The following is a 14,514-nucleotide window of genomic DNA, read 5'->3' as shown; positions in this document are numbered from 1 at the left end:
TGACTGCATTCCTTTAAGGAACTAAGGATGGTCATTCTGAAATTATATCGTCAGGGTCGTAATGTTACAAAAGGGATTTTAAACTTCAGCACTGATCAAGTGTGGTTTAGTTACTAACTCTACAAAACAGGTCAGAATTCAACTGTGATTGGTGATGGTTTTTTTTAATTTATCATTTCATTTTCCCTTTATTAAACTCTTTTATTTTTAAATTCAGAAGGTTTTATAAATCATGAACAGTGCTATTGATTTAAAGAGGTAAAAACTACACTTCTTATTATACCTAATTAAGAATTCTATTGGAGCTGGGAACAGTGGCATATTCCTCTAATCCCAGTGAGTTGGGAGCCTGAGGCAGGAGGACTGCAAGTTCTAGGCCAGACTCAGCAATTTAGCAAGACTCTATGCAACTTAGTAAGACCCTGTCTCAATATAAAAATTAAAAAGAAGTTCAGGAATGTAGCTCAGTGACAAAGTACCCTGGGTTTAATCTCTTGTACTTCAAAAAAAAATTATTAGAAAACATAAAGCAAACTGCGATATATGTCATCATTAGATCAAAACTTTGCAATGATAAAGAATAAGAGTTATTAGTAATGTTCAATTACTTCTCTTAACTATTAATATGCATCACACTGAATATGTTAGATGGCTGTCATGTAAGGTAAGCAAAAGGATAAAATGCTACCAGCTACAAACTTATGTTTCAATAAATAAACATAAATAATGGAAAAGGTAGATGTACTTTTACTATTTCAATCCATTTAATAGATGGAAAGGTATACCCTAAAAAGTTTTAAACAAGGAATAGTGTGAGTAAATAAAAAGCTATTGCCAAAGTCTAAAACACTGTTAGAGAATATGCAGAGAAAGAATAAGGGGGGGAAATAGGAGGGGAAGGAAGGAAGGAAGGAAGGAAGGAAGGAAGGAAGGAAGGAAGGAAGGAAGGAAGTCACTAACTAACTAGAAGGAGCAGGAATGGAAAATAAATTCCATTTTACCTTAATGACAGGCAAGCTATATTAAAAAGAAGCCTAGGTACATAAGCAGTCCACAAATAATCTTGAAAGTCCACAAAACAGCTGTTTGAATTTAGTGTGGCAACACTATCATACCTAAGAAGTTTTCAAAGTGGAAAAATTACCAAATCATTATGCTCATCCCTGAAAAATACAGTTCTCCTATATATTTTTTTATTCTGTAATTGTATACTTTATTGGAATACAATTAGAAATCTTAATTTGATTTGTATAATTAACATGGGGCGGGGGGGAATTCAGGCACAGTATGGCCTATAATAAACTTTAAAAGTTCCTGCCAGTTTTCCTTCAGAAAATGAGAATAATCATCTCAATATAAACTTGGAGCCCCATGCTTTCCAGCTCCCACATAAATTTCTAAGCTTACCAGGTGCTAATTTTAAGGATCTGTTTGGTAAAACATATTTAGCAGAATTGTCCATTTGCCCTTTTAAGGGCTAAGGGGCTAAAGTCTGAAGGATTCTCAGAGGGATTCAATTCAAAACTTGCCGGGTTAAGCAGCAGACTGTTCCTGCTCAAATCCCAGGTTACTGAAAGGTAAGAGGTATTCAATGTTCTCATTTTAAAATATATTTACACACAATTTCCACAGTATTCAAATCATGTATTTATTGCTAAAATCCATTTTCCTCATATCTAAAATATTACAGAAATATAGCATAAGTAAAAGAGTGAATTTACTTTATCTTCTATTCTAAGACACAGTCTTCAAGTATTACACATTGTAAAGATATCCTGTAAGCAGCTACCACAATAAAAAGGTATTTGTAAATTTTTGGCCTTTTGAAGCCAAATTTAAAGAAATTATAGTGGTGACTTTATTTTCTTTTTTCTTTAAATGTATAATAATTCAAGAATATTCCATAAGACTTTTTAGTCTCTTTATAATTGTTGAATTATGACATTCACAGAGAAGAAAATCTCAACTGTTTAAGCATTTATAAATTAAGGGATTAGTGAACAGTAATTTAGAAACTTAAAAATGGGTCAAGGAGAAAAATAAACTTTGTTTCCTTATTCCATAATTTTCAGGTAAGATTTCCTCTTAATGGGCATAGCTGAGTGTGTGTATCTGTGTGTATATGAAGGTTTATATGTTATGTATGCATGTATACATGTTTATATTTATATGTGTGCTTATGTGTATATGTGTGTATGTATATTTTATTGTATAGAACTGAGATGGTGAAGTACAAAAAAACAGAAAGAGAAATCTGTGATTTTAATTTTGCAACTGTCATGGATGAATTATTAGAACTATATTTGAGGATTTTAGTTGTCCCATTGATTTAAAACAAAAGACAATAAAAAATAAAACCCTCTAATTTATCTTTTATGATATACACTTACATTCCAAGAATTTATAATTCTAATTTTCTTGTAAGAAAATATATCCTTAAATAGCACGTGTATGTCATAAAGCATCTTTGTTAAAAAAGAATGTGCGATATTTCAGTGGGTAAGTAGTGTATCCTACTTCCTATTTCTTTGGAAGGATAAAACTATGTTATATGAAAATATCAACTTAATTAGGAACACTATGCAACATAATTTATTTCCCTTTGTTAAAAGTGGATATAAAAAAGAATTCTAAAAATCCACTAGGTTTATTAGTTTAACCTATTATTTTAACTTAATGTAATTAATGTCATTAGGTATAATTACCTACATAGGAAGTAGTTTAGATAATAGTAGTAAACTACTATTAAAATAGACACAGTACATATAAATCACTGGTAAATATAAAGTCATATAGTGAGCTTACTAATCTTTCACTTATTTTCTCAAAATAAACTTTTATTACATCTATTAACTACTAATTTAAGCACATTCTTTAGATGCACTCTACTCTATCCACTTCTATTCTAATTCTCATGCCCTGTCTTTTTTGTAAATGTTCTTAAAAAGTAAAGGAGCTTATACCAATATAAAAGATCATTGATCATTCAACTTTAATAATAATAAATGCAAGATATGTAATTAAAATTATATGTGATCAACCTTATACTTTACTGATAAAAGCACCATGGTACTTCCTTCCACAGATTTGGGTTTTCTACAAAAAGTTATAATTCTGGGCTGGGGATGTGGCTCAAGTGGTACCGCGCTCGCCTGGCATGCGTGCGGCCCGGGTTCGATCCTCAACACCACATACAAACAAAGATGTTGTGTACGCCGAGAACTTAAATATATATATATATATATATATATATATTTTAAATCTCTCTCTCTCTCTCTCTCTCTCTCTCTCTCTCTTAAAAAAAAAAGTTATAATTCAGTGGTAATGATTTTATTGCAGGTCAAAGGCTAACATGACCAGAGGTGAGGGACTTAACTAGGTGACATATGTTGCAAGATATAGAGCCAGCATAGTATATGACCTTTCAAAGCTACCTAATTTGCTAATACATTAGAGACAAGAGATAACACTCATGGCCAAAAGTAAGTAATTTAAGTGAATGAACCAAAGTTCGGTTCCTAGGAAAGGCTGTCATTTGGGACTACTATTGCATTGTGACATGCAGATTACTTTTAACAAACTTTATAACATTGGTACAAAAGGAAAATAAAAATGTCTGTAAATCATTAATTTTACCTAAACTCCAAGTAGAAATGTTTTAAATAAAACCTTAAATTTTATGTGTATATGACCTTTTACTTTTTACATATTGTCTTTACATAAACAACTAATGAGGATATGAATCCAGTTCATAAAATTAAATGTATGAGTTATTTTGCAAGTGATGTGTTAATTTAAAATAGTTTATATGAGAGAAATTGAAATAAATGATTTTCTGAAATCTTCTTCTATGATTCTTATATCATATTTTATACTCATAGAGGAAAATATCACATATATAGCCAAATTACATTTCTTCATGAAAATATTATTTTAGCACAATATAACTATATTTTATAGCTCTATATAGACAAAATCATTTTCACTAAAATGTTTTATAGACTAGTAATAATTGTCTTAGAGGAAATTTCAGTAAATTATATATAAAAATCAAATTAAATCCAAAATATTTGATTTATACTATGATACCACCTGGCAGGAATTAAAGATAATTTAAATTTCCACTAGAAATATAAAACATGACCATATACTTGCTAATGTCACCTTAATTAGAAATGCTCAAAGTCATATAATAATCATAAATTAAAGAAAACTAAATCAGACACATAATTTCACATTTCCTTCCTTATTTTCTCCTGCCTTTTATTGGTTCATGCTTCTTTCTATTCTTCTTTATTTACTGATTGATTACCATACTCAACCTATTGTGGGTACATAAAAAATAACTGAAGATAAGTAAAAAAAAAAATAGGATAATGTTAAGACTCATACAATGTCTGAAAGAAAATTGTGAAATGATTCTACTTGTAAGTATCTCAATTATATTTCCCTACATTTATAAAAATATATGAGCAGCTATCTCTGGAAAGTACAAAAGAAACTGATAACAGCAGTTGCTTCTGGAATAGATGTCTGTGGGCCTGGACCATGGAGGTAACATTGCTACAGATCCATTACAGATTCAAAAATGCCTTAAGACAACTAGGAGCTTCTGAATGTGGATAATTTAAAGAAGAGTGGGGAAAATTATAAAGGTAATAGAGGTATAATTCAAACTAGAGATGCATTTTGACATATAATGAAACATACATGGTTTTCAATTTATAGAAAAGAATATCGTATTAGCTTAGGGAATGATTTCTAAATTTTGTTTCTATTTTTGTTTGTTTTTCAATTCAAATGTTTGTGATACACAATGCAGAACCAAAAGAATATAATTTTAGATAAAAAATTATTTTTCCAGGTAAGAAATACAGACAGCTCTCCAGACTTCCTTGATTTAGAAAATGTTTTCAAACTCTTGGTTCTTTGTTTCTCAAGACATACAAAATGGGTGAAATACTTCTCATTTCATTCCAGGAGGGAGGTTGAGAAATTGAAAAGACAGACAAAAAGGCAGAGGCAGAAAATGGTACAAAACAATGAAGAAAAACAGTTATTTTCATAGAAATAAGTTTCTCAAATCTGGATCAGTGTGTTGTCCATATATGTAACTCTGAGCACATCATCCTGCTTTATGTGACAATGAAAATGAAACATAATGGAGAGTTCTTGTGATCCCAAAGTTTAAGACAACTCCTAGAGAACAGCCATGTACAGGAGTAAATTAATGACAGGAACCGGGAGTAAGAAAATATTTGCCTTTTCAGTGGGTAGTATATGACTAAACATTAAGAAATTTGATGAACACTTATTAGAAGATTAAGGTCATTCAAGGAATTGCACTACTGTGTTGTGTCAGTAGAACGCTTAAGTTTGGGGTGTCACAAAGCTTATATAGTGTAACAGGGAAGTACATATGAATAAAATGTAATACCATGTCATTATTGCCATGGGGAGAGGGTGGAGAAGAACTATTCAAAAGGAAATATTATCAAACCGGGTTTAAATAGCACTGAATTTGAAAGATCTAAATTTTTAACCTAAGCTACCCTGGTGGGTTTTGTCCGGAAACCCCAACATAAGGTATGGATGTAGAAAATAATAAAGGCACGGTAAGACCCAGAAGATCAGTACTAACCATAACCACCAAAATACAGACAAGAAGTAACTGCAGAAGGCAGGAAAGCTTCTCCCAGGAAGCAGGATTTCAGTACAGTAAGTGATCATAAGAAGCATAGGAGTTAATTTGTTTTCCTAATTTTTAGAGGCCAAATATTAATTAATGTGGCACCCCAGAAATATCTACAAGTGGGTTTAAGGTAAAAGAAGGCCATTGACAGGTAGAGGAGAAAGGACTTGAAGGAAAATATGCAGCTGGGGTCAAGATGAAAGGATCTGAAAGCCAACCTAAAAAATAGTGAATTCAGTGGGCAATTAAGTGGCTGGCATTTTCTCAATAATAAAAGGACCTCATTTATATTGTGATTTACAAAGTATATTTTGACTGCCACTTAAAGAACTGGAATAGGAAAGAAAATGAAAAAGCAGATAAAATAGTTAGAATATTAGTTAAGACAGAGACAAAAATGTTGAAACAATAATGAAAGAAAATGTTCAGGTTAGTATCACTTATTTTCTAGATATTCTGAAATTATATTTTTACAAGTATCTGCAATAGATAAAACACTCCTCTACAAAAAAACAGGGTACAGGTTAAGGATTATGAAGCCAGAACACCTTGATTGAATAGCAGGATGCCACTCTGTGAGAGTCAGTACTTAACCCATCTTCAGTATGCTTTGGTTTCTTTACATTAAAAAAAAAAAAAATAGCCTGATGTGATGATGCACACCTGTAATCAGAGTGGTTTGGGAGCCCGAGGCAGGAGGATCTTAAATTCAAAGCCAGTCGTAGCAAAAGCAAAGTGCTAAGCAAATCAGTTAGAACCTGTCTCTAAATAAAATACATAATAGGTCTGGGGATGTGGCTCAGTGGCCCAGTGCCCCTGAATTTCATCCCCAGTACCAAAAAATAAAAAAGTTTACATACATCATACAGGTGATGTATGTAACCTATTATATACTATTGAGGTATTTTATTAATACTTCAATTAAAGTAATGCTTTATACTTGGATAATGATAATGCCTACAAAATGACTTAGTGACACCTGCCTCCAAGATTAAATTTATTAATACACATGGAGGAGTTCAAATAGGACTTGCTATCTATTAATAACTAATGATCAAATGAATAAAATCTACCAAATGAATAAAATACTATCAAATGCTTTGAAATGCTAGCCTTTCATATTGTTTAAATTATGCTTGACATTTACTATGCTCCACTATCTGTTTTATACAGAAGCTAATATAATTTTGAAAACCCATACTTTGAAGGTATAATTCATCTTGTATTTGTATGAACTATCAGGTTATTTATAACTAAAAATTAAATTGTAAAAGATAAGAATAAATTTTCTCCATATTTTAAAATCTTTGAAAGAACAAAAGATCACTCACAATCCCACCCTCTCTAACATATTTATTGTTATATTTATTACCCATTTTTTTTCTCTGGGTATATTATTCATGACTCTAAATATCAATAAATGCAGAAGTTTATTTTCTTTTTGTTGATATTATTAAAAAGACAATTCAAAATTCCTATCGTTGATAGGCAGTATTGATATTTTAAGAACTGAACTAAATTAATGTGATATACCTTAATTTCTAACATTTCAATTGTTTCCAATACTTGAAGATATGGAGAGAAAAAAAGCCTAGGTCAAAAGTTCTATTATTTAAATATCCTCCTAAGTAAAATAACTGAGACAGATTATTGGTTCAAAGGATATTTAACTATTCCTGGTCTATAAGATACATGCTCATTCACTCATTACTATGAGATTACTTAGCAAACTCCTTGTTGCATTATTAATAATAAGATAACAGCAAGTATTCATTGATTATTTGCTATGTCCCAGATACTATTCTTAGAGTTTTAACATGTATTATTTCATTAAATTCTGACATGAATGCTGTGAGGGAGGTACTATTTTTATTAGCCCCATTTTATACTTAAAGAAATTAAAGTTTAGAGAATTTGTCCTACTTTATGTACCTGGTAAGTGTGGAGACCGAATTTTAAAACTCTATTTAAAAAACTCACATTCACCTTGTGGTTATCTTCCATTTCAGTATATGCTATTTAATTAAAGACTTGTTTGTTATCATAAAAACTGGTTTTATAATTTACATGTTGCTTGTCTATAAAAAATAAGAATGATTTTCCAAATATCTAATCAAGAAACAGGTTTTAAATATTGTTACAGCTATTAGGTTGAATGCAGGTTTTAATTTATAGAATTATAAATGCAATGTGTGCATAATTATACATTAAAATATTTGTAGAACTGCTAACTTATTAATGGAAAGTAATTAGTGACTATCAAGTAAAATCCTTAAACTGAAAATTATTCATCTATATGCATAAAATCACTAAAAAGGAAATTTCTGTACTTTTCAGAAAATTTAAAATTGAGCAATAAATACGGTTAAGTGAATCACATTTCTATGTTCTGGAACATGTGCATGAAACTACATTACATCCTTAACTTTGATAGTTAAATGATATATTTTATCATTTCATCAGAAAAAGCACATTTAAAATTGAAAAGAAGCAATTATGACAAGTAAAATAATTATTCCAGGCAAATTGGGCATTTAGTTACCCTACTTAAAATAATGTTTCATCAGTTGTTCAGTAACTAAGATATAACTGGAAAACTCCAGAGAAAATTTTAGGGTAGCAGTATAGTACAGTGGGGAAAAAAGACAAATTGACAATCAGGATTCTGAATTCTCATCTAATTATATTACTTATTAATGTCTCTGGGCTTTGATTCCTTCATATATTGAAAGAAAGAGAAAAACATAAAACTTTCCATCTCTTAATGATGTGATAAGGATTAAATGAGAAAATGAACATGTTTGTTCAGCATACACTGAATTTCTTACACAAATCCAAGTCATAATCCTGAGCTCCACACATCTCAAAACACCTTTCTAATTTTTAAGTTGAATAAAGTGATACAGAAATTATAAAATTTTAAAATATATTTCATTATACAATTTTATTAGTATTCTCAAAACTTTTTTGTATATGTAAAACATAATAATGTGCTCTATATTTTTAAAGAATCACATTTTTAATCTAGGAAAATATATTGGCTAGTTTAAATAGACATTGCAACTTAAAAGTAAATTTTTCAAAATAAATTGTGACAATAAAAGCCTACTAACTTGAATTATATATTTTAAAAATTACTGTGAATATGTATTCTCATGAAAGCATTATATTTAAGAATTACAAGACCTGAGAAATAATTTGCTTTTAAAACTGAGTTATTTTTTCAAGCTCATGAAACAAAAATCATATCAACCGATCAAAATTGTTATCAGTTTTCATCGTTACTCATATTTCATATTATCCTCTTATCAAACATACAATGGGCTACCACATCAGGAAGTGCCCAGATAAACTTGCCTTTAAGTGACTAACCACCCTTGTTTGGCTAGGGACTCACCAGCATCCTCTCTCAAAACATTAGTTTTCCTCAATATGGTACTGGATTTGTTTTCAAACTCTTAACAGAATCATTGAAATGAAACAGGAGGAATATTATAAAGGCAGGCCTGGATTGAATCCAGAGACAAGCACTCTTACAGCAATGCACTGGAATTATGCCAGGGAGAGAAGTGCTTTTGCAAATGAACATGGTTCCATAGTTAAGTTTAAGGTATTTAATTCCTTTGTCAACATCACCACGTCTAAAAAATTAAGAAAGTTATGTCATAAACAATTTACCTGACTTACAGCAATGTACATAGAAGATACCATAGGAGGCATCTTGCCTTCTTTAATCATTTTTTTAAATAGACACTATTAATACCTAATTCCATCTTTTCCAAGGCAGGGTTCATGGAGATGGCAGTGGAATAATTTTAGTTTATTTGTTTAGGTACATCATACAACTTGCAATAATCTTGGTATTCAAATGTGTTTTCAATTCTTAAAACTAAAACAATTAATTTTAACACTACCACTTTTAAAGAAATGGTTTTGCTCATTTGGAAGAAATTGGGAACTTTTATTTTAATAGTAAATATATCTGTTTATTGTGGTTAAAGCCTTTTTCTTATTAAATTTTCTACTTAAATGTATAGAACTCACACACTTCCTGATTGCTTTTTCTTGGAAAATAAATGTAGAACTCACTGGAATTAAATTGCACAAAATGAAACAAAAAATTACTATGATTTTCATTATAACATTTAAATTTTAAACCAGCAAGACCTTTGATGTTATTTCCTATTCTGTTCTTAAGCAAATTTAATTTTGTACTTCTATATGTATGTATATGTTCTTTTCTTATTTTTCCATTTTTTAAATGTGAAAAACTTTTAAATTCTATTTCCACATCAAGTAAGATCTGCAAAATATTAAAACTGGCTGCTTTTACAACAAAAGTGTAGTCGTGTTCTTAAAATTTTGAAATAATTATTACCCTTGAAACCACCATCACTTTCAAGTAACTTCGAATGGGTCAATAAACCTTTCACTGAATGATTAGTACACTAGCAAGAATTTGTTCAGTGGAAATACTTTCATCCATACCCTGTGCAATAGCATTCTACCTCCTAGTACTGATTTCTACATATGCTATAGGACCTGAAGGATTTTTCCACTAGATTAAAAATACTATCAGTGAGGGGCCAAGAAATAAGACAGTGAGAATTAGATTTGACTCCCTCAAGGGGTACGAAAAGATTCTGCTAAGCTGTTCTACGGGACCTGAACCTACAACATCTCTATTTGCTTTGCTTAGAGTTCACTTTACATTGTCACATAAAGTACAAAAAATAACTGAGTTCTGAGCCACAGTACTTTCTATGTTTAGCAACCATCCTAATAAAGGATTTAACTCTTCAAACAGTATGGAAAATATATTTGCAGTTACTCTATCTAAAAATGTTTTATATTTCCTAGAGAAATATAATGTGAGCAATGTGTGTCCTTTCTGAATTTCAGGTAGCTAAAATAAGAAAAGAATAAAAAGAAACAGTTGAAATTAATTTTGATATTATGTTAAATTTAACTCAATGTATCTAAAATATGACTTAAGCTTGCAGTAAACATTTTTTTAAAATTACTAATGACATATCTTATATTCCTGTTTTGTAGTATGCCTTTGAAATCCAGTTTGTAATTCATATTTACAACACATGAGAATTCAGAGGAGCTACTTTCCAAAGTGCCAAGAGCTATATGTGACTGTTTGGGACATCACAGATTTAAATACATTTTTAAATTGTTATTTCTTCAGTTATTTCAGTAAAATAAAAAAATTTATAGGGAAACAACATGATTTTTATATGATATATGGGGCACAACATTGCTACATGTGAGACATTTGACTTCAGCAATGAAAAAGAATATTCACTAGGAATCTTCTTAGAAACAATAGTGATTTTGCTGCTAAAAGCCCAGGCCCTAGAGTCAGAATGCCTTAACTTTGTAAGGAAAGGCAAATATTACTAATATAATGCCAAGCAAGCTAGTTAACCCTTCTTAGAGAAAACTTTCTACATTCTACAATAGACATGATAATCATACCTACCTCATTAAGTAAGCTAATATGCAAAGCACAGAATACACTGTCTGAAAATAATGTTATCAAGCAAATTCAGTTATAATAGGTATGATTAGTTCTAGTCCCCTCTAAACTACCTCATAGGCTGCTGTTATAGGATTATAAAAAATATACAAAAGTTATTTTGGTGATGTATTATATATTTTAAGTCATATGTGATATAAGTAATATAATTTTATAATAAGATTTTTTGAGGACCTACATGTAGAATAATATCAATATGGAAGGTTTATGTGGCATTGCTTTAAAATGAAAAATAATGACCAGTTGACCACATAATTCTATTAAGAGAAAAGCCTGTTTTACAAAGGAAAGAAAAAGATTTAGTAATTTATATGCTAGTATTGTCTAAAAATAAATAAAGAACATTCATCTGATAAACAGAGATAATTAAAACTTCACTTTGGTTCACTTTCACAAAAATGTCGCCCATTGTAACATGACTTTCAGAAGAGCACTCATTTTAACTTCTAGTCCAGTAAAGAAATACATCTTTGATAGAAGTAAATGCAGACTTATAAAGCGAAAAATAATGAGTTTTTATCAAAGTTATATTATTTATAATAAACATTTCTAAAGTTTGAAATGATATTATTTTATGCCATGCCTATCTGTGGAGCTCTTGTTAGCAGTCCAGTTGAACTTCTATTTTTCACTCATTAAAAACAGGAGAAATCACATTTCATTAAATCCTTATTAATGTCACATTAATATTCCTAATTCTAGTCCACCTATCTGGTCTCCTATCTTAAGCCCCATAGCCAAAAGTGAAACTGTTGAGTTTCATATCAGGACAAATTAATTTTTTTTTAACAAATATCATTGTCACCAATATTTACAACACATCATTAGTGCAGATACCACACCAGGCATTTGCTAAGTCCGATAGTGACTTTGTGTCAGATCTACTGAATTGAACAGATTATATAGAGCAGATTTATTTATTTGAATGATTATTATTATTACTTAAAATGTTTGACATCTGAAGTAGTAAAAAAATTCAAAGAATCATAAGAGCACATATTACTTACGTTCACACATGTCCCCTTTTTGCTGGTAGCCCGCTTTGCAGATACATTTTCCAATGGGCACTAACCATTCTCCTTCTGCACTGCAGTGCATCCTGGGGGAGTTTTCCGCCTCTTCCTCTGCACTGCTGACACATGTCCCTCGAACCTCAACTAAAGAGGAAAATTCTGAACCAGTCACTGTATCTGGAAAGATAGCTAAGTTCTCAATAATGGACCAGCACTTCTTGTAGTATACTTTGACCGAAACCAAAGCTATGCAAGCACCTACATCCTGAAAGGCAAGATAGAATCCCTTTTTGGACAAAGGTCCAATCTCTCTCACCTCAGTATTAAGTTTCATCTTTCTTTCACCAAGGTCACCTTGGGTAAAACTTTCATCTGCAGCAATGGTGTCTATTTTTACATAGAGGTTTTCTCTTATAATCCTGCCAGTATCGTAGTCTGTTTCATAATAGTACAAATTAAAGGTTTCCTTGCAAGTTCCCAGTACTCCAGGAAGACTGTTACAATCCCTCAGAGTGAATTTCAATTCTACAAAAATCCTTTGTGCATTGCCTTTCGAAATCCAGTTAGTCCGCAGCCAATTGTTTTGGTTGGGCTCCATGACCTGGCACACCTGGTATGTTCTTATTGGAGTATAATTCTCATCCAAACCACTAATTTCTTCCCACTGTAAAAATTAAAAAAAAAAAAGGTCATCAGTTATTCAGAACAACAACAACAAAAAGATAACATGCTGCTTTTCAAAATGCATAGAAGAACTATATCCCAAATGTGGATCATTGAAAGTGTTATGTTGATTCCTATCTCAACAAACACTGCAAACCAGAGAAAAGAAGGATTTCCACTTCAGCTTGGAACATCACTTATGTTGCTTGCTTTGTTTGAACATACAATAAATATTTCATTTTGTTTAATATCTGTTTGCTAGTATATTAGCATTTCTTTTTGCATGTTTGCTTATGTCTGTATTCTCCACTGAGATTACAATTTTTATAGACTAAGACTCACAATTATTTAAATTACCATTTAAAGTATATACACTTGGATGCATGGCAGAATTTCTGAAAACTCAGTTGACATTTTAAGTGGCCATATTATATTACAACTTACAAATTACCTAAAAACATGGGGGAGAAAAATGCCTAGAGAAGTGAAATATAAACGTATTCAATGACATGTTACTTACAAGGTGAGATATATTACAATCTTTTCAAAATGAGCTATAAGGGAGTAGCATTTTACAGAGTTGTTCATATATTGAAGTACTGTTTTAATATTGTACATAAAGCCACATAACCATAAATAAATAGTTCCAAAAGTGATTCGTCTTTATAAAAATTGTTTTCAATAGACAATCAATAGACATGACAAATCAGCAAGTTGTACCTCATTTTGTAATATGCTTTCTGTCAGGAAACATCAGAAGTTTAAAAATGTCTATTCATATTCTGATACAATATATACTACAAACCAACCAAAATTATGTTTTCACCAAAAAACAAAAAGAACAGGCAGTTTAGTAACAATTTCAAAGATTGTTGAACCATATATTGTATTACCTAGTGCTCAACAGTAAAGAATTCATTTTATCTAATAGTCTTAAAAGCCTAGAATAAGAATAGTTTCTGTTATTTATTACTCTTATTGGGAAATTTTCTATTTTACATTTATGATACCTTAATACTGAAATGCATCTACTTGTATTAATTTCTGCAATCACACATGTCAAGTATAAATTATAATAGTACGCAAGTCCAAAATCACTTAGGATGTACTATTTAAACTATTATTTCAAGAAAAGATGGGAAAATAATATAACAAGTATTTGATAATGAGTTTTATTTGTTAAACATGATTAGTGTATCAATTTATTTGCTCTATATAATATTATTATCTACTTTTAAAACTGTTCTTAGGAAATTAACAGAACTGACAAAATAGCAATACATTACAATTTATAAATTTCTTGTAATAGTTCTATAATATTAGCTACAATTTTATTGTGTCAGGCTAGTATCGCCAAAGGTCTTCATATATAGTAAAGATCCAATTTTCATACTGCACCTTCTTTAGCACAAATTTTGTTTGAGTAGTTAACAGTACTCTCATTTTTTGCTTTGTTTCAGTTAGTTGCCTATACTCCTCTGTTTGGCATTAAGCCAAATATACAAAACTTATAGATTTGGATGAGTAGAGTTTGGTCTCTTGATTAGATTAAATTTATCAAATGAAGTAAGATTAGTAATGTTAATCTACCAAAAAAA

General features: G+C 30.4%; 1 protein-coding gene across 7 annotated transcripts in view; it reads right to left on the bottom strand.

The window, feature by feature from the left end:
• Epha7 (EPH receptor A7) overlaps positions 1 to 14,514 on the bottom strand; it is a 182,128-nt gene that overhangs the window by 160,796 nt on the left and 6,818 nt on the right. For all 7 annotated transcript variants that reach the window (XM_046431232.2, XM_046431223.2, XM_046431240.2 and 4 more), the window contains exon 3: positions 12,248 to 12,917. In XM_046431232.2, coding sequence (XP_046287188.1) covers positions 12,248 to 12,917 — 670 coding nt within the window. The remainder of the gene's footprint in view (positions 1 to 12,247; positions 12,918 to 14,514) is intronic.

This window comes from Marmota monax, unplaced genomic scaffold (genome assembly GCF_021218885.2).
Source record: "Marmota monax isolate L192 unplaced genomic scaffold, Marmota_monax_Labrador192_F-V1.1 WCK01_AAM20220418_F8-fsc00013, whole genome shotgun sequence".
Lineage (NCBI taxonomy): Eukaryota > Metazoa > Chordata > Mammalia > Rodentia > Sciuridae > Marmota > Marmota monax.
Note: the sequence above shows the minus strand (reverse complement) of the source record. Positions and strands in the feature narration are given on the sequence as shown.